Source organism: Pecten maximus, chromosome 11 (genome assembly GCF_902652985.1).
Source record: "Pecten maximus chromosome 11, xPecMax1.1, whole genome shotgun sequence".
Lineage (NCBI taxonomy): Eukaryota > Metazoa > Mollusca > Bivalvia > Pectinida > Pectinidae > Pecten > Pecten maximus.
This window is the reverse complement of record NC_047025.1, coordinates 35,879,653-35,901,495: the sequence shown is the minus strand read 5'-3', so window position 1 is coordinate 35,901,495 and position 21,843 is coordinate 35,879,653. Positions and strand designations below refer to the sequence as shown.

The 21,843-nt window shown below is 37.2% G+C and overlaps 3 protein-coding genes across 4 annotated transcripts; 1 reads left to right on the top strand and 2 right to left on the bottom strand.

Moving 5' to 3' along the window:
* Positions 1-1,095: 1,095 nt before the first annotated feature.
* Positions 1,096-8,519, top strand: LOC117337033 (60S ribosomal protein L13-like). 2 transcript variants are annotated; one of them, XM_033897783.1, is made up of 4 exons: positions 1,096-1,205; positions 2,020-2,267; positions 5,704-5,877; positions 8,250-8,519. In XM_033897783.1, exons 2-4 carry the CDS (start codon positions 2,022-2,024, stop codon positions 8,469-8,471), a joined length of 642 nt encoding a protein of 213 aa, XP_033753674.1. In that variant the 5' UTR covers positions 1,096-1,205; positions 2,020-2,021; the 3' UTR covers positions 8,472-8,519. The 2 variants fall into 2 exon arrangements, with proteins under 2 accessions (XP_033753674.1, XP_033753675.1); XM_033897784.1 differs by having other exon boundaries at positions 1,179-1,292.
* A 5,454-nt stretch (positions 8,520-13,973) lies between these two features.
* LOC117338077 lies at positions 13,974-16,157 on the bottom strand. The gene is made up of 2 exons (XM_033899268.1): positions 15,982-16,157; positions 13,974-14,777 (listed from the first exon to the last, which is right to left on the bottom strand). Exons 1-2 carry the CDS (start codon positions 16,096-16,098, stop codon positions 14,112-14,114), a joined length of 783 nt encoding a protein of 260 aa, XP_033755159.1. The 5' UTR covers positions 16,099-16,157; the 3' UTR covers positions 13,974-14,111.
* A 1,047-nt stretch (positions 16,158-17,204) lies between these two features.
* On the bottom strand, positions 17,205-21,039 carry LOC117338577 (mucin-17-like). The gene is made up of 5 exons (XM_033899935.1): positions 20,920-21,039; positions 20,636-20,740; positions 20,351-20,416; positions 19,879-20,198; positions 17,205-17,223 (listed from the first exon to the last, which is right to left on the bottom strand). Exons 1-5 carry the CDS (start codon positions 21,037-21,039, stop codon positions 17,205-17,207), a joined length of 630 nt encoding a protein of 209 aa, XP_033755826.1.
* Between the last annotated feature and the right edge of the window lie 804 nt (positions 21,040-21,843).

The window sequence follows — 21,843 nt, the reverse complement described above, 5'->3', positions numbered from 1 at the left end:
AATTAGGCCATGCCTAAAATTATATTATAACAAAGGAAGGACATAACATTTTTTGAGTAAATGAAGACTAAATGACATTAAGAGATTCAGAACATACAAGGTGTGGTAATACACGTATATATAGTTTATTCCATTCTGGTATGCTGGTATGGTTCTAAGGAAGAAGAAAATTTGCGACAGACTGTATAACATCATCTGCTGATAGAAGACACTTTGAAGTATTTGATAGTCCTCCACAAATAAACAACCGAAACTACACTTGCAGTAGCAAGAAATGGTACTTGCCACTACTTGGTGCATGAGAACAGGAAATGGTATAAAGCTGTGGTGGACTGGTGATCAAGAAATATCAAATCAATAATAGTATATTAGTAACTAATATAGTATGTACAGTACATGCAAAATATATATTTCATTATATAAATACATATCACAAAATAAGCACACGTGGAACATACATTTACATATATTTCTATATTATACAGCTGATATACAGTACAGTACTTACATTACTTTAGAAGTTTACACACTACTAAATCAGAAGAGATGAGGCACAAACAGGATACACGCTGTTTGTCACTTCCTTTCGGTACTTTGTACAAGGACGAAATTGTGATGTGTATGAGTTTGTAGTTTCAACTGATTTATTGCAGCTGACATGTTTTGAGAAGGAGTAAAGGTAGATCATAAACAGCACTTGTGTACACACATAACATGGCGCCGTGTAAGCTATTTGCCTACACGTTATGGTTACATGTACGATGAAAAAAAGTAATATATACAGGTCAAATAATATGCAAAACAGGAAAGTTCCGTTGTCACAGCAGTACCAATCATCAAAGGAGGCATAAAACATAAAATGCTAGAACCTACCAAAATTAAAATAACACCATGTTTTCCGCAGTCCCCTGTGGCCTGTGTTGCAGGCGCTTCACACTTTAGCAGACGACGCAAGTGTGTAAAAAGACGAAATGCAGGTAAACGCAAACATCTTGCGAGCAAATACATGCTTGTTAAATAAAAAGACCTATGATGCACAAACGAATTTCCTGAACTAATAACAAAGTGCGAAGAAAATTAAGCAAAAGTCATACCTCTTTAAAACTCACCTGGCGATAATAACATTGACTGCAGGCGCTTGTGCAGTGTTGACTTCCGTTGGAACTCTTTTGTACTTCCTTTTCAATATCGGCCATTCTGTGACGGTATGTTGAAACTGAACGACTGAAATAAATCCCTCTGTATACGACCAATCTTTGACACTTTGTGATATTTAAAGATAGAATTATAATGTAAGATGTTCCATTCGCATTTATTGGTTGATATTTTTCTATACAAGAAGGCAGATGGTATAGTTTATCGACTGTGTATTCGGTAAAGTTACCGTGTTGCTCACGCCAGAAATTGTAAATAAAGTGTACAAGACTGATTTATGCCGTTTAAACGAAATGATATGAAGTTATTTGAATCCAGAGCGTTTTAAAAAATCTCATATATATTGAAACATGTCTTTACTGTCGTGTAATCAACTGAAACGAAAGAACTAAAGTTTTCAAGTGTGTGGTCACTTTCTGTCACAATTTTAAGATTAAGACTGCATGTCCTTTGAAAACAAATGGACTGATAGCGCTAATGACATTTTGACGATTTTTAAAATAAGTTTAAAGCTCAATTATTTCTTTCGAATCAAATTACAAGAATAAAAGATTGGTGCTCTATCCTGAGATTCCCCTGAAAACGTTCGTGCCGCAAAGATCATGGTATATTTATTTTGTCTGCGCTTTTGGCTTTTCATCAACCTCAAATAACTTGGTTATGGATAAACGTCTATTAAAAGGTGTCGTCGTCATTCGGCCCCATATCAATCATATACAATGTTCTTTACAATCCGTATAGAACCTCAACAAAAACAAATGTCTCTTTTTAATGATCAGATGTAAGATAGGTTGTACCATTATTAAAAATTAAGTGACTTTATTTCATTCGTGTGATAATAATTGAAAAAATGTTTTGTTTTAGCCATGGCCCCAAAGAGAGCAAATGTTGTGCCCAATGGGCACTTTCATAAGGATTGGCAGCGTATGGTGAAGACATGGTTCAACCAGCCAATGAGAAAGAAGAGAAGGCACGAGACGCGTGTCAAGAAAGCTCACAGAATTGCTCCTCGCCCAGTCGCAGGATGTCTTCGGCCCATTGTTCGGTGCCCAACATTTAAGTACAACACAAAACTACGAGTTGGAAAAGGGTTTACTCTTGATGAACTAAAGGTAAATAATAAGAAGACTGAGAATGGTAGCAATGAGAATGGTAGCAAATTACTGAGCAGAAATATTAGGTAAACACTGCAAAAGGACACAACCAGAATTTTCTTTGGAATTCTGCGCTCAAAACTTAAAAAATATTGCTCACATTCCATGTAATTAAGTCAATGATATGTATAGAAGGAAACTCTTCAAATTGATACATACCTTTCAATCATAATTTGGGAGCAATAATCCATACCTCTGAGAGATCTCCCTCATTGCACATCCAAAATGAAGGAGAAAGTGTGTAAAGAGCGACTGTACAAAACCTCATACTGACGATTACGGTTAAGATAGTCATTATTGGCTTTCATTTGAGTAAAACTTGTTCACAGATATGACCAGTGTTTGTTCTTGAAGTGATTTATCCCAGTTGTAATCACAAAACTAACTGACTGTGTCAAATGAAGCCACCTACACCTAAAGGCGGTTGTATTAATGTAATTTCCAGGGGCCTTCCAGCGTAATCCAGGATAGTTGCTATGATAATCTAGTTTTAAAAAGTTTTGTCAATCTCGATATGGTAGATAATATAAACTAATGTCAGAGTTTCATTTTCAAGAAGTCTTCCATACTTTCAGTTTTGCACCTCTTGGTTGGTAATGTTTGAAAAGGCCAACCATGTGTTGAGAGTTTTACAAGTGTCTTTCCTATTTAGACCTAGGGGTGAAACAGTACACTTTCAGCACGGTTTGATACGTATTGCGGTATAGAGTTGATTGCTCGGTTTTTTCGGTTCAGTTTATTTTAAGATATATAAATCAAAATACAAATAGATGAATAGCTAACGTTGAATATCTGTAAAACAAATTCTGCAAGTAGCTGCCATTGCATCCTTAATCAGAAACCAAAATGTTCCTATACAGAAGATCGATAGGAAGCCGTGGAATCTTTTCAGCACTAACGTCATTTTCCCATCAAAATATTGCTTTAATGCCTCTTCCGATTTGGGCTCATCAGATTTGTTTGACCAATCAGAAACCAGCTTTTGTATTATATTGTTGTGTCTACCTTCTGCCGGCACATAGTGAAATAGACACCCATATGAAAAATTACTGCTCACGGTACATGTACCGTAAATTGCCTTTGCTATACCATGTACCGAACCGAAAGAAAAGTATTGCGGTTCAGTTACACCGCTGTTAACAGTTTCACCCCCCTTTTTAGGCCTACAGCTATCATCTTCGTGATGGAAACAGATTAGTAATATCTTGTGCCAAATAAGATTGTCAAAAGCAAAATATATGGCAATTTTTGTTGTTGAATTGGAATAGAAAGAATCTACCAATGATATAGTGAATCTAACAGCAATCTATTCCGAAATTGTTTAGTGCAAATATCAGTTTAGATCTGTCCGGATTCGAGGATAACAACTCAAATTGTTGAGTAATGCCAAGTTAGTAGTTGCAACCCTTTTATTCACCCCAGAGAAATATTTTCTGTATTTGTTGAATAAGTTGCATTTTAATTAACCAGGAGACCGGTACATAGATAGAAACAACACATTTATTTCATAATTGGTCTTTATAAAATTGAATTCTTCATTAAACCAAAAAAAAAATGGAAAATTTAAAGGCAACTTGTCTTTAATAGAGCTGTCTCTTCTTGAAGTAGTTATTAGCTCATATGGCATAAAGTGACAGTGAGGTTATGTTATGGTGCATGAGTGGGGACCATACTCCATCCATACTTCTAGAAAACTATTGAGCAAATGAGAACATGCTTCATATCACGCATCATATTGCTACATGTAAAAGGTTTCATATTGGTTATGCTTCATATCATGCATCATATTGCTACATGTAAACGGTTTCACATTGGTTATTTCTAATTTAACAAAACATTCAAGATGATTTTTGGTATTTCAATACCACAAGTTTGCTTGGACAATACACCTATGCATAATCCTACATCATGATTCACCAATTTATTAGAGAATCATATCGCCTCTCTATCACTATTTCCTAAAACATCACAAACAGACTATGGTCAACATGAGTTTTAGAAATAGTAATTTTGCAACAATTTCTAATTCAAGTAATTGTCCTTGTGAGTGATTCAGGTCCTCTGGGTCTCTCGTATTGATTATTTGTTTGCAAGTTAAAATTTACTGATGTGCTATTACTATGAGTCGTGACACTAGTTATTGTGCTATGTAGGCAATTCAGACATTCATTTTCTGCATTGTGTCGGAGCACTACTGTCTTTGCATTGATGCCTGGATTACATGAGTATGAACAATGTTGAGTTGCAGTGTCAAAAAAAGGCACTGCTCAAAGAAAAACTGGTTGTGTCCCTTTATGCGTTTACCTCTTTTTTTTAAGGTTGGTAATTCACTACCTTTCACTATGATCGGGAAAACCTTTGGAAAATTGAAATATTGCAAATTGGCAAGATGTCCGTGTGTTTTATAACTGTCAGTTTTGATTTTGTACTTTTTATGTCTTTTCATCTTCGCTAGCCAAGGCTTCTGATTACGTTACACTCAACGAACCCTTGGCGGATATAGTCGTGTTCAAACCGTCGCGCCCTGGAATCCCAGGGCACCCAATCAAATCGCGTTTTACATTCTGGCTTGGTTTCGCAGTAAACAAAAATTGCGGCACCCAGTACAGAGCTACATTGCCGACTATGTCATGGCATTTTACCTAAATACAAAAATCACAATCTTTGGGGGAACATTCGCAGTTCATATAAGTCATTGATCACATATCTCATCGAAATGACACCAAACCTCGATGTGTGTTTGTAAACATCACCGATGAAGTAAATCGGTAACGCTTGTTTTGATTGGTCGAAAATTTCATGCGTGAAGGGTGGTAATTTCGAATCACCGCTAGAGGGCCAGAACTGACGCCTATATCTGCCAAGGGTTCGTGGAGTGTAACGTAATCAGAAGCCTTGGCTAGCGAAGATGATGTCTTTTGTACCAGTTTGATTTTGATTTTTTGGCAATTTTTCACTCTTTCAAATTAAGATTTTTTGGATGTTCAGAAATTAAAGAACTATGCCAAATACTGAAAGCTTTTTGAATAAAATCTGTTATAACCAGGATTAGTGGTTAAAAAAAAAAACCATCAACATATTCCGAAACTGTTGTGCTTTTTTTGACGTCAGACAACCTCAGTTGTAAAATACAATGTCCCTTCAAATCTGCACCTGACTTAATAAGGGAGTTAGAAGTACAACCACAACCAATTCGGGGGGGGGGGGGGGGGGGGGGGGGGAATCATTGAAATATTTCTGATCATTTGATGTTTTGAATCCACTTCAATACACTCTTCAAGATTTAGAGAAAATTGGTTTGAGATGCCTGTATATTTTTATGAAAAATTCCCAAATAAAAAAAAAATGAAAAATATCAGTGATGAGTCCTAATGACTGATACTTGATCTTGCAGCAAGCTGGAATCAACAAGAGACAGGCACTGACTATTGGTATTGCAGTAGACTACAGGAGGAGGAACAAATCTGTCGAGTCACTCCAACAGAATGTCCAGAGGCTGAAGGAATACAGGAGTAAACTCATCCTGTTCCCAAAGAAGCAGAGCAAACCCAGGAAGGGTGATGCTACAGTGAGTTTTTTATCATATGTTCAAGGAAGATTTATAATGTTGCATATATAGATAGTGTATTTCAATTGCAATACATGATATGGGACCTTATACCTGTTATTTCAACCAATGATCAAACTGTCAAAAGCGAAATATCTGTGTCGAGCTTTCTTTAGGGGTTTGTGTTGTTGTGGAGAGATGGTTTGATTAGTTAATTGGTAAAAAGATACTAGAATTGTTATAGTTAAAAATTTCCATTCCATTTGTATTTAATTTGTGTAAACTTGGATGTATTTTAAGAATCCCAATTCCTGGAAACAGCTGTTTTTGTAATTGAAGAAAATTACAAATTTCTTTTTGGGTGTTGTGTGATTATGACAGAACTCCAAACAAACTGAAACTAACCAGACACTCCATCTTTTAAAAATAAATTGCTGTCCAAAATACTTAAATATTGAAATTGACATCAAGTTATCACTCATAGCAAGTTTTCATTCGATGGCTACTTTTTCCTTTAAAATGTGTTTTTATAACATTGATAAAAACAATGTTGGAAAAATATAAGTGTTAATGCAAAGTTGGTCAAGACTTTAAAACAATATATCCCATACGAAACTTAAATTTAAAAATATGTTATTTGAGTCTTTTTAGCTCACCTGGACCGAAGGTCCGGTGAGCTTATGCCATGGTGCAGCGTCCGGCGTCCGTCCGTCAACATTTGCTTCAAATCGCTACTAGTCATAAAGTTCTTATTGGATTTTGACCAAATTTGGTCAGAAACATCCTTGGCAGAAGGGGATCAGATTTTGCATAAATGGTGACTCTTCTGACCCCCAAGGGGCCTGAGGGGCGGGGCCCAATAGGGGAAATTGAGGCAATTCCTTTAAATCGCTACTAGTCATAAAGTTATGAATGGATTTGAACCCAATTTAGTTAGAAACATCCTTTGGGGAAGGGGAACAGATTTTGCATAAATGGTGACTCTGACCCCCAAGGGGCCAAAGGGGCGGGGCCTAATGGGGAAATAGAGGTAATTCCTTCAAATCGCTACTTGTCATAAAGTTATGAATGGATTTGAACCCAATTTGGTCAGAAACATCCTTCGGGGAAGGGGATCAGATTTTGCATAAATGGTGACTCTGACCCCAAAGGGGCCTGAGGGGCAGGGCCCAATAGGGGAAATTAAGGCAATTCCTTTAAATTGCTACTAGTCATAAAGTTATGAATGGATTTGAACCCAATTTGGTCAGAAACATCCTTTGGGGAAGGGGAACAGATTTTGCATAAATGGTGACTCTGACCCCCAAGGGGCCAAAGGGGCGGGGCCTAATGGGGAAATAGAGGTAATTCCTTCAAATCGCTACTAGTCATTAAGTTATGAATGGATTTGAACCCAATTTGGTCAGAAACATCCTTTGGGGAAGGGGAACAGATTTTGCATAAATGGTTACTCTGACCCCAAGGGGCCAAAGGGGCGGGGCCTAATGGGGAAATAGAGGTAATTCCTTCAAATCGCTACTAGTCATAAAGTTATGAATGGATTTGAACCCAATTTGGTCAGAAACATCCTTTGGGGAAGGGGAACAGATTTTGCATAAATGGTGACTCTGACCCCCAAGGGGCCAAAGGGGCAGGGCCTAATGGGGAAATAGAGGTAATTCCTTCAAATCGCTACTAGTCATAAAGTTATGAATGGATTTGAACCCAATTTGGTCAGAAACATCCTTAGGGGGAAGGGGAACAGATTTTGCATAAATGGTGACTCTGACCCCCAAGTGGCCTGAGGGGCGGGGCCCAATAGAGGAAATTGAGGCAATTCCTTTAAATCGCTACTAGTCATACAGTTATGAATGGATTTGAGCCCAATTTGGTCAGAAACATCCTTTGGGGATGGGGAATAGATTTTGCATAAATGGTGACTCTGACCCCCCAGGGGCCAAAGGGACGGGGCCTAATGGGGAAATAGAGGTAATTCCTTCAAATCGCTACTTGTCATTAAGTTATGAATGGATTTGAACCCAATTTAGTCAGAAGCATTCTTGGGGGAAGGGGAACAGATTTTGCATAATGGTGACTTTGACCCCCAAGGGGCCAAAGGGGCGGGGCCCCATATGGGAAATAGAGGTAATTCCTTTAAATCACTACTAGTCATAAAGTTATAAATGCATGTTGTAAACTCAGAGAGTCTGGACTTCATTATTTCTTTAAAGCAGTTGGGATCCCCACGCTATAACCATAAATAGCATTGTTTGAGGTTAACAAACAAAAGGAATTGAACATGAACATTATTTTGACATTTGGTCAAATCCAACCAGGTGAGCGATACAGGCCCCATGGGCCTCTTGTTTTGTAGTATTAACTCAAATTAATAATCATTATTCTGAAAATTTCAGGCTGAAGAAATCAAGATGGCCAAACAATTGTCAAGCCCTGTTATTATGCCAGTGAGACAGGTCGCCAAGACTGAGAAGGCCAGGGCCATCACGCCCGAGGAGAAGAAGTACAGTGCTTTTACTGCCCTTCGACAAGCTCGTGCTAACAAGAAGCTGAAGGGCTTCAGAGAAAAGAAGGCCAGACAAAAGGCAGAGGAGGAGGCCAATAAGCCTAAGAAATAGACTAAATTATTGGTTTACGGAGCGTCCATTAAAAGCCTGTACAAGAAATTCAGTTTTTCTGGTTTTGATGTAATGGAATTTTAGAAGATCCAAAAAGTAATATTTTCCAGTTTCCATATTGAGTCTCTGTTCATATCTTGGTTACAGAAATAGCATTTTCAAAGTAGGGCTAAAATATGAAAAGAATGTATTGGTTTTGACAAGTATAACAAAAAATATAGATCTTTCTTTGATGATTACAACTAGCATCAGGATTCTGAGGGTTCAAAACAGTTGTGCTACATGCACATAAAACAGAACTACAATCCAGAGGATTAACATTTAAGGATTGTATGTTGCTTTGGTCAACTTCATATGGTGATGAATTGAGTTGCTCTTGAGAAAAATTAAACACGAACTGTGAAACATTCAATCCTTATATTTCGGTTAGCATGTAAGTCTTCAGTTAATAGATCTTCTGCAAGTCTAATGGTTTGTGTCAAAAAAGGTCCTCCATTAGAGGATGATGAAACTATTTAATTAAGACAAAAATATGATTTTGCAATGATGAAACTATTTAATTAAGACAAAAATATGATTTTGCAACACATTTTGCTCCCTAGTGGCTTCGTGGTAAAGGGTTGGTGTATATAGTAGTATACACTAGTAGTATTCCGATCGTTTCCAGTTTGAAGTGGGATTGAAAGTTGAAATGGAGTGCTACTGGGCAGTCTCTGTGTTGTGCGATTGGCATGGATGTTCAAAGAAATGAAATCTTAATTCAAATAAGTTAACAAATCACTCTTCTGTTTCACTACAACTCTGTCTCGGACACAATGCTCTTATGTCATTTTCGCATATACCGATCACCATTCCAGGAAGTCGCGGCATTATCTCGAGGGAACTGATTATTACATCAATATAACGTCATCAAACATCGTCTCACTGGAGACGAGATATACATTGACTATACAAGTTTATCTCACTGGAGACGAGATATACATATGTACATTGACTATACAAGTTTATCTCACTGGAGACGAGATATACATATATACATTGACTATACAACTTTATCTCACTGGAGACGAGATATACATTGACTATACAAGTTTATCTCACTGGAGACGAGATATACATTGACTATACAACTTGAGCTCTATAGTCACCCAGATAAACTGCAACATGCATGCTGACTGGTAAATGGAACATTCAGCACATGCAACAATTGTCACATCCAATTATGGAACCTACAGAGACACGCGTTTACCGATGTATGGAACCATGCCAACTTTTATCTTATAATTAGTCATTTCATCTCCCAGTAACATGAACCATTCTCTTTTTTCAAAACAACACATAAACTTTAAACTCTCATTTTTCTTGAAGGTCTATCCACTCTCAGTGTAGTCGTTTAATAACAATACAACCTAGAGCAACATTATGCCTCCTTCCATCTGCCACACTCTGCAACTCAAAGGGCTGCAAAGTCCGCTCATCTTACTTCTGATGAGTTACAGCTTTGTAACAAAACCAGTCCAAGTATTACACTAAGTGGACTACATGGTTCCCTTTACAATACAGTGTGTCAGCGTCTTTTTTCCCAGTCAGTTTGTATTTCTTTTCACGAACTTTAGTAGCACTCCACACAAATCTGTTGGCTATATGTCTTGTGTTTTTATACGGGCCGAGTATACTTATCACAAAGATTTTTAGCTTACCTGGTCCGATTCGTCGTCCATCTGTCAACTTTTCCTTCAAATCACTAATAATTGTAAAGGACTGAATGGATTTTGACAAATTGGGTATAAAAATCTGTTGGGGAAGGGAAACAAATTTTGTATAAATATTTGTAATATTATGAATGATCCTTTATCTATAAATAGAGCAGGTCCGTTGGGCCTCTTGTTGAACTCCATACAAGGAAACTTGAAGCTTCTACCAATTGTCATTACCAACGTTAGTACTCTTTATGACCACATTTACAGAAAATGGTTGAGTGATTGTTATCCTATATGTTTTGTATTAAAGGAAACAAATTTGGTATCAAGTTTTCACTATCTTGCATCAATTTCAAAAGGTCACAGTATAGGGTCAGTCAGTTACAATCATACATTAACTAGAACTGTCGCCAGGATGGCTGACTAATACCCCCGCAATCTGCACGAGTCAATGGTGAATTGGAACTGTTAATTAGATGCTAACTAAGATAACCCAGTAATATAGTGACCAGTTGCCATAGCAACCATAATTTTTGAGAAAAAGAAAGTGGCATGCACATCTACACATGGTCCTCTATATTTGTGTGAAGTTTCATTGAAATCGGCCCTTCGGTTTAGAAGGAGTTGTCCGGACAAACTTAAAGTTATGGTTCTTATCGGAAAACCTTTTTATAGTGACCAGTTGCCATAGCAACCATAATATTGAGAAAAAGAAAGTGAGATGCACATCTACACATGGTCCTCTATATTTGTGTCACTCTGAAGTTTCATTGAAATCGGCCCTTCGGTTTAGAAGGAGTTGTCTGGACAAACTTAAAGTTATGGTTCTTATCGGAAAACCTGTTTATAGTGACCAGTTGCCATAGCAACCATAATTTGGAGAAAAAGAAAGTGGCATGCACATCTACACATGATCATTAATATGTGTGTGAAGTTTCATTGGAATCGGCCCATCGGTTTATATTTAGGAGGAGTTGTCCGGACAAAATGTGTCTACAGACAGAAGGACGGACGGACAGACAACCTGATTCCAGTATACCCCCCTAACTTCGTTGCGGGGGTATACAAAAGTCCTAAGGCTGGTGTTGTGAAAATAAAATTCTAAATAAAAATAAGATCTAGGCTCAGAGGGCCAGTATCGCTCATCTGGATATTTCAGTGATGGTAAAACACTTCCCATTGGACCCAAATGACCTCGACCTTTTAACCATTGAATTTATTCTTTGGTCAGTTGACTCCATGTTAAATTCCGACCAACAAATTATTTATCAGTGAAAAGATACAGTATTTTACCCTAATCTTTGTGAATTGAACATCTTGACCAAAGTTAATGTAAATCGGTCAATAAACAGTTGGGAACTAAATTCATGGATAGACAAACTGATTGCTTAAAGGCATCCACATCTCTGATATAGGGACCTTTATTATTAAATTAAGACAAAATACTGTCATTTCTACAAAAAAAAAAGATTTTAAAGATTTGGCTTAATTCCCCTAGGGATATTCCAGTAAAATTTGAATGACATCTGGTGCATACTTCTAGAGAAGAAGTTGTTTAGAGCAACATAGCCAAATTGTCCCTTTTGGCTCAGCCCCTTGGGGATCAGTCCAACCATTTGTACAATTTTGGGGATGCTTCCAGTCAAATTAAAATAAATTACAATCGCTACTTATGAAGAAGCTGTTAAATCTTTTTGACATTGACAAGGAATAATGCCATCATGGTATGGCATAAGCTTCCCTGGTCTTTTGAATCGGGTGAGCTAATAAAATGAAATATACCTTGGGTAAGGTGAATACCATAAAACTAAATTGATGACAGGTAAACATCAGGAGGCAACATCTTAAAAACTTTGTGTTAAAATTGGTAACAGTTTATAATTATCTTTGTCAGATCACAAGTGTATCTATTGTCTCAAAAGTAAACCATGGGTATTTCACACTCGTACGTTATTTTTAAAAGTTACAAAAGACAATATTTCAAGAAAATGTTAATAAATCACTCTCGGGCGAGCAAAATGCCATTTTTGTATTCCCCAGTGTTATCTTTGTCAGATCACAAGTGTATCTATTGTCTCAAAAGTAAACCATGGGTATTTCACACTCGTACATTATTTTTTTAAAAGTTACAAAAGACACAAGCTTTAGCAAATGTCTTTTGTAACTTTTAAAAAATAACATACTCGTTTGAAATAAATTCCATATCCAAAAATCATGAGTCTTATGAAAGGGAAACATGGCCAAGTCTTATTTTGTGTATGCAAAAAAATAAAAAAAGGTGTACAGATGACAGCCGGACAGACCCAGTGATACAACTCATTTGATTATTGATGACATCAATAACAATTGCAGCTTGTGTCAAAGTTTGAATTCTTGGCCAATTAAAAGACCGTAGTGGAATATAATATACATATTTATTGCATTTTTGCCAGTGAAATATTGAAATTTATCAAACTAATAAAACTTATATTTTCACTGCAGCGATGAGCAGTGAAATTATAAGATTTTGCAGTGAAAATATAAGTTTTCCGTTTTTGACCAATGAGATCGCACCTTTGTATTCACCTCGTTGAAACTTGCTGATTTTTTCAGTCAAGGCGGAGATAGATAAATTGGTTATTTTGCTGTATTTCTGAAATTTTCAGACTAGTTTTTGACAAAATACTCACTTGACGTTAGCTATTCATGCACATATTCTCCTATAACAGCAGAAAACGCTTAAATCGCGTTGATCAGTCCTTTCAAAATGGCGCTGTCAAGTTGATGTGGAGTAACGTCACAAAGAGATGTCATTCCTGATTCCCGCACTTTTTGACACTATTAATTTTTCGATGTTTTTAATTTTGTTTTTAAGTTTATGAAATGCAATAAAAAGACAATTGAATAGTTTCCCATTAAATATAACATATATTTCACCGTATGACAGAATATTTCGATATTTTTCACTTGTGCTTCGCACTCGTATAAATATCGATATTCTGTCATACTCGTGAAATATATGTTATATTAAACGGGAAACCATTCAATATCCTCTATATCCTACAGTTGGCACATTATTACACAACGAGTGGTTGTTAGATATGGAATTCATTTCACTTGAGCAAGCTATTTTTTTAAGTAACAAAAGACCAGAGCTAATTTAGCAAACATCTTTTGTAACATTTAAAAAATAACTGAGTGTGAAAAGAATTCCATATCCAAAAAATCACGAGTTGTGTGACCTGTTTCTACCACAATAATATCGGCTTGAAGCTCACATATGCAAATAAGGTGTACAGGTGATGGCCGGTGATGACATCAACAGACCTGCCAACTACTACTATTTTATAGTAATCTTTACTATTTTGTGGTGGTCGTTACTCTTTTTTTCTCTCGAAATAGTAGCAAATTACTCTTTTTGATGCAATAGATTTGGCAAGAATTGTTAAGAATTACTCTTTTTTGCTCAAAAATGGGCCAAATTACTATTTTTGAATTTGAAAGGTTGGCAGGTCTGCATCAATAACAATTGCAGCTAGCTAGAGTCAAAGTTCAAAGTCTTGACCAATAAAAAGACCGGAAGGTTATATTGGATATAACAAATATATATCCAACAGTCAGCACATTTATACAATGGCTTGAGAATGGAATAGCACAGTGTATTGTGGTAAAATGACTATACACCGCTATCAACACATAATATACTAAATTTCTTTGCACTTTATGACTGGTGAACTAATAGACATGGACAGAAGTCTTGGCCACAGAAGACAATATCAGCTGAAGCATATAAAAATTACATTAAATCAATAAAGACATAAAAAACACACAATACAATTTATTAATATGGTATTAAAAATAGATTTATTATGAATGTATGGAGCCATGTAAATGTCTATCAAAACATTTTTTGTGATTCATGGCACCCACATTTTTCATATATTCAGCAAGGATATTTAAATCAGCCAATGTAACCATTCAATTCATTATGAAAGTGTGGAGATACAAAAGAACTTTCAATTACCACACAACCCTTGTTTTTGATGTAAGTATTCCCAAGCAACATGCTGCGCATTAATCCATGAGGTTTCGGTAGTTCCTTATATTCCAGTAAACTGAAGGGTAGCTGCTTAGTAGAAATTATCCTGTCTGGCAAGATAGCAACGTACTCTGAATTAAGACCACGGCTACTCCGTAGTTTGTATATACGATATGGACTTCTACGAATTGTTGTAAAACACCCCAACACAAAAGATATAAACACTACTCCACCAAACACGCTTTGATACTTTAAAGGTAATTCCATTGGTTTGCGAAAGTCCACATCCTTCCTCTCAGTGTCTGTATAAAAACTGTAGCACAATCCAGGTATTAACATTAATGAAACCAACAGCAACAAATCTCCAGCCCGTTTATACACCAAGTAAGAATCATTCAAATAAATTAGTTCATATTTGCTCTTCGATAAACCATCTTTTTCAGGGTTTGATTTAAGAAAAGGCCTTTGCTCTGGTTCATACTTTAGAAAGTTTCTTGCTGGCACTTTGAGAATCCTCCAAGTGTGATTTTGCAATAATTTGGTCCTGTTTGCAATACCTCTGGACTCCATATTGCCTTGAGAAGGTGACTGTAAACAAGCAAGAATGAATGATGATGAATATCTATAGAATACTGTGATTTTATATTTGGAATATGTCATTGGACAAACTGTAAAATGAGGGCAGACAAAACAACTACCTGAACTTGGGGATCCCTCATACCCTAAGAGGCCAAGAAGAGATGATGTGCTGGAGGTGTTTGAAATATCTATGGTAGCGTCATTTATTCCAAATATGGTACAGAATTTAGGACCAGTTGATCAGTACACAAGATTGACGACAGGCTGCCAATTTGAATTATTCGATAATAGTAAAGTTTGTTATCGCTATTTCTTAGAAAGGTTCTCATATTTCATAATTAGGTTCCCCTTGATCCCTAGTTGTACATTTCCGTTTTTAAGACAGGCAACCATTTTGTGCTTCGACAGCTGAAGTTTGTTATCGCTCTTGGAGTCTTTCTTGAGTTCCTGTGAGTTCTTGATGAATATATTTCTCAGATTTCAGGCGTTTATTACCCTTGTTTTCAAAACATTAAGAAAAAGAAGAGAAAAGATATCTTGTTTTATGCTGGCAATAGATTAAAAGTAATTAGAAAGAGTTCTTAAAAGGTACCGTACTGTCGGACTACTGAACAGACAGGATTTTCCCAACTTGTGATCAACTCGGGCTAAGGAAATATTAAGGGTCATCTATATAGCAGAATTATGTTGAATTTCAAACACGAATAATTATCTGAAGATTTGCACAAAAATAGTCATGTTATATACCAAAATATTTGTTTGGACATGCAGCTTCTTACAATCACGAATAATTTGCTGTAGATGCTATCAGTTTCTTCCATATAGTAACTTTGTGGTAAGATGTAGCATGGAATAATTCTAAGTCTCGAAAATGACCAAACCTCCTATTTTGTGCTTTAGACACTTGTGAGCAAAACGACATGGCAAGTTTGTGTAATATATGGGATACAAATGAGTTAATTATGTCCCCCTGAAACATGCATTTTCTTACGTTTTGTTGAAATTTACAAACAGCTTAACAAATTACATGTCAACAGCAAGTCCGACGGTTTGTCATGGTACATTCTAAAAGTTCATCATGTTACTTCGGTGAAATTGCACCATAGTAGGAATTTATAGGCCTGTAAAATATCAATGTTTTGACTGGATTTGCTGTTTAGATGCCCCTTAAGCCTAGCAGCCGATTTGCCGGACTTTGGTTATAAGTTATTACCTTCCGACAATTTAGTGAAATGTCTTGGAACCGATAGGATATCGCCCTTCCGAACTGAAGAAATGCATGCTTCTTACGAAACAAGCACGATGTGTTGTTTGTCAGCACGGACAACATGTCTCACGGTGACTGAGCCTCACTGCCTGGTTCAGAACACTTCCGGTCATACCGAAAGGTCCCCGTGATTTTGTGTACGCCGCACCCGGTCCCGGGCCCAATCCCGTACCAGGAATATACATATTAATTTTTTTCTCAACAACGGCTCAATGAATAAATCTCATTTTTTTCTAATAAATTCATATTGTTATTTTAAAAATCTGACATTTTAAATGGAATTGAAGTAATACCTACAACTTTAGTAATCGTCGATTTACATTTTTCAGAGTGTGATTTTGTGTACGCCGCACTCAACCGTGAAAAGTTATGGTTTTTGGCTCTTTATTCGTAAATAAAGGTTTACTTTTACGATATTTTCGATTCCATGCATCAAGTAAACCTAGTTTTTGATACAAATAAAAAATTTAATTACAAAAACTACTTATTTCATTTCAAATCTTATATTTGTATCAACAACTAGGTTTACTTCCATTTTATTTTAAATGTCAGATTTTTCATGAGATTTATTCATTAAGTCGTTGCTGAGAAAAAAAATAATATCAATATTCCTGGCACGGGGATCGGGTCCGGGACCGGTTGCGGCGTACACGAAATCATGGGGACCATACCGAAACGAACGCACCTCACGTCGCCGATGCCTTGCACGGGCGCCTGACATCGTAAAACAATGCATAAGACCCCATCGTCGGACTATACCACGATTGATTGAACTATGCTACGTAATGAAATCAATCCGTGAGTATCCGATGACGATAAGGCCCATAGACCAGTAACTAGAAGCGGTCTTAGGCAGGCAGAAAACAGATCAAGGTAGCGATAATCAAGCAATTCCTCAAGGTAGCCTAGATTTATTTTAGAACGAATATGCATACCCTGCCTACACTGCTCTCCGACGACGACCATCTGTCAGAAATTGTCCGTCCGTCGTCCAGAGCTACGTTATCGCAGCTAGATTTATTAAGCTAGGTGCCTATAGCGCGGGAAGGGTGCCATAATTAAATATTTTATTTCAAAACTATTTCTGCCTAGGATTTTGCCTAGGCAAATGTAAAATATTGCCTACAGTAGGCTGAAATATTATTGCCTAAGCAATATTCGATTTTTGCCTAGACGAGGAAACTCGGACTAGAAAGTAATATGTAGATCTAATATGGATACGAATTACTTGAAATGTTAATATTTAAGAAGTAATTCTAACAGTGTGGCCATGAACAATGTCAAATTTTAAGAGGCAATCCGCCCCTTTATCAAGACACATAATGTATAAACAGTAGATCTAGTAGAAAATACAATAAGATACAGTAACACTAGCATTTTTGGTAATAGTTGAAATAACAACTATGAACCCTTTGGCTGGTGTGGGCCGAAGGCGGTGGCTACCGTGACATGTACAAAGTCATGTTCTATGATGGAACTCTATGTGACCAGAGACGTATATATCATCCGATATATAGACAAGTCTCTGATGTGACCAACGGCCAAGACATTTGAAAATATCCCGCGCGTGCAAATGCCGAAGTGTTAATGGACGTTTCGTCCCAAAATGATTTTATATGGATACAGTAAAGCAACAGGTGGACGATAATGCATGAATACTTGATGCATTATCGTCCATGAAATGATGATGGATATAATAAATATAGAAGTCTAATGTGTATAAAATCTGAAGAACTCTCAAAATATCCTGTAAAGAGTCAAATTGGCTAACGTCCCTGACAGCAGAGACTTGTAGGCCTATATCAGATATATACAAGTCTCTAATGACAGCAAAGTTAGGTGGGAAAAAAATTCAGGACTACAAACAAAAAAATTACGAGTGCCGATATGTCATTATGGGGTACTGTACACTACAGACTGTTGGGGGTTGTCGACGACGGGAGGCGGCCAAATCGAGTATCGATATATATATTACATATCATTTTCCTGTCTTATGCGTCAGGAACCTATGATTCAAGGAATTTCAAAGCTAACCATGAGTGACCAAGCCAATAAAAAGAATTAAGCCTACCGTCTGTCTGTTTATCTGGATATATTATTGTATTTATTTATGAAAGTCAGCTTCCAAGACACATTGGATGGACCGACAATGTAAAAACATTCAATATTGTAAATAACATGTTGCTTGACCAGGTACAGAGAGTCGACTAAAATGGGAATTCAGACCATACAACTACGTGTGTTAACCAAAATCAAATAAAGGCTTAGTTTTGTTGAGAGTAATTAATAAGTACTTAACTTCCCACAAATGCTAAAGTAGAATATTGCAATGCCCTGTGTATTTCCTCGCTTATTCAACAGTTTGGAGATGATATGCATGCTCTAGCTGTGTGGCCACACCACCAAGATTGATTGTTCCCTATGACACTTCACCAGTGGATGTTTCTTCCTCTTTAAACTGGTTGTCATTACATGTTTTTATCAATTTAGGAAAAGTACAATGGTGTAGAAACATTTAGGCAATGTTTTCGACTTACAGTCTGCACTTAATTTTACAGATCCCCAAGCACCGTACCAAATGTTTAGAAATAATTTAGCAGTTTCAGGATGCCAGACTTGGAACAAGTTACCACATGGAATTAGAACATCTATAATAAGCATTGCTTCTTATAAAACTTCCCTCTTAAGGAACGCAAGTGATTGTCTTCACGTGATTTTTCGCTTAGACAACATCTTATGTTTCTAAATCAAACTTACTTACTCTTACTCTATTTTAACATAGTTACAATATTCTAATCAAGAATGATTTATGAACAAACGATTTCGTAACACATGGCTTTACATCTATGTATGTATTAATGACGAAACTGAAGTTGCTATATTAGCATATAACTGTCATTTTAATTATTTGTTATAGGCATAGTATATAGGTCTCTGTTATAGGTAAAGCATGTATACGTGTATATCAGGCACACGTCATTTGTAAGAATCATCTTATTTCTCCCACCTACGAGGTTTCCGTCATGTTTATCGAAAATCGTATAAGTGTTTATGTGTAACATGAATGAGTAATAAAAATGAGTATGATCGGTGGTGACAGTTTATCTATTTATCTATTTTTCATTTTTCAATCGGTCATCTGACCGGTCAGCCGGACCTAGGATACTTTTATATAGCACTATCACCGAGCAGATTCATTCAAGCAACCCTCGATTGGTAATTAAGCAAAGGAGAAACGGAGGATGTACATGTAGTTCCCCTGGGGTCAGAGAGGCGGACCCATTAGGGAAAATATAGGTAAATTGCTAAAACTGCTACTAATCCTGAACAACTGAATGAATTTTTATGAAACAGGGGCATATTGGACAATGGCGATCCAATGGTGTATGAAAGGAGGATACATCTATTGCGCGGCTTCCCTGATGGGCCGGGGCAGAGGGTCCCAATATGGGAATTATATGTAAATCATATACCATGTAAAAAAATATATTGCTACTGAATTACTTTTTTATCAGGAACATTACTGGGATCGAATGCGCGGCTTCCCTGATGGGCCGGGACAGAGGGTCCCAATATGGGAATTATATGTAAATCATATACCATGTAAAAAAATATATTGCTACTGAATTACTTTTTTTATCAGGAACATTACTGGGATCGAATGTTGTAGAGACGGTGGCAGGGTCAAATAGGGGACATAGAGTTAAAGTCTTTTATTCCCTATACTAGTCCTGAGCGACGGAATGGATGGCCCTTAATTACTCAAATTGTCGATGGGCCGTTTAACAATACAACACAATACAACATTTGGTTTGAAGCAATATTGGGCAAAGTAGATCTAACCTTGAGGGACTGGATGTTGATGTACTGTGCACATCAACAGGGGTACTGTCCACATCAACAGGGGTACTGTCCACATCAACAGGGGTACTGTCTACATCAACAGGGATACTGTCCACATCAACAGGGGTACTGTCCACATCAACAGGGATACTGTCCACATCAACAGGGTTACTGTCCACATCAACAGGGATACTGTCCACATCAACAGGGTTACTGTCCACATCAACAGGGGTACTGTCCACATCAACAGGGATACTGTCCACATCAACAGGGTTACTGTCCACATCAACAGGGGTACTGTCCACATCAACAGGGATACTCTGTCCACATCAACAGGGTTACTGTCTACATCAACAGGGATACTGTCCACATCAACAGGGTTACTGTCCACATCAACAGGGTTACTCTGTCCACATCAACAGGGGTACTGTCCACATCAACAGGGATACTCTGTCCACATCAACAGGGATACTCTGTCCACATCAACAGGGGTACTGTCCACATCAACAGCCGTACTGTCCACATCAACAGGGGTACTCTGTCCACATCAACAGGGATACTCTGTCCACATCAACAGGGATACTGTCCACATCAACAGGGGTACTGTCTACATCAACAGGGATACTCTGTCCACATCAACAGGGATACTGTCCACATCAACAGGGATACTCTGTCCACATCAACAGGGGTACTGTCCACATCAACAGGGTTACTCTGTCCACATCAACAGGGGTACTGTCCACATCAACAGGGATACTCTGTCCACATCAACAGGGTTACTGTCCACATCAACAGGGATACTGTCCACATCAACAGGGGTACTGTCCACATCAACAGGGGTACTGTCCACATCAACAGGGTACTGTCCACATCAACAGCGGTACTGTCCACATCAACAGGGGTATACGTACTGTCCACATCAACAGGGGTACTGTCTACATCAACAGGGATACTGTCCACATCAACAGGGTTACTGTCCACATCAACAGGGTTACTCTGTCCACATCAACAGGGATACTCTGTCCACATCAACAGGGATACTCTGTCCACATCAACAGCGGTACTGTCCACATCAACAGGGATACTCTGTCCACCAATAAACTTTGGATGAACAGAGGAAGGGGGACAGACACCAACTTTTATAGCTGTCTTGTAAACCATAAATTATGTAGTGTACCGGTAGAAATAACAATTAAGACTAGGTTTCAGAAATGTCTGAAATTTTATTGAAATTTTCACGATTTTATGTGATTATAATTTTGTGAAATCAAATATAAATTTCCCTTAATTAACAACTGATTTACAGTAAAACATGGTTCTAGCTTTCACTTTCAAAATGCAACATACAGATAAGTTGGTGATACAGGTATTATATTGTTCTATTACATCCATTCCTTGGCAAACATCTAAGTTAAGCAGTATTTATTTCTCAGCTTGTCCTGTGTGGTACAGACACGGGCTAGACACATGTTCCTATGACCAAGAATGAGATATTTAGTTAGAGGTCAGATCCTGGGGTATTGTATTGTTTTTACAGTCTATTGACACTTTGAGTCATTTAGGGTCAAAGATCCTGGAATTAAATGTTTCATTCAGGGTAGATATATGTCTAGTCCTTATGGGAACAGCATCATGGTGATGAAATATGGTACACAATAATGATATGTCAAAATGAATTTCAGCATATCGACAAATAAAATAGCATACTCAAATACTTTAACTGACGACTGATAATGAAGAGTTTTAATCAAGAATACGATATTGCATTTCCAGTCAAATATCAAACAAAAATATTTAGCCAAAAATGATGCAGGAGAAACAAATCAAACATTTCGGCCATTAACTGGGGCAGGATGGGACCTCAGGGACTTGATCTGAATACCATTACCAGGTAATACCCTGTAAGATATCTACAGACCCTTCAACTGTAGGATTATAAAATAAAATTTTGGTCCCATCTCAAGG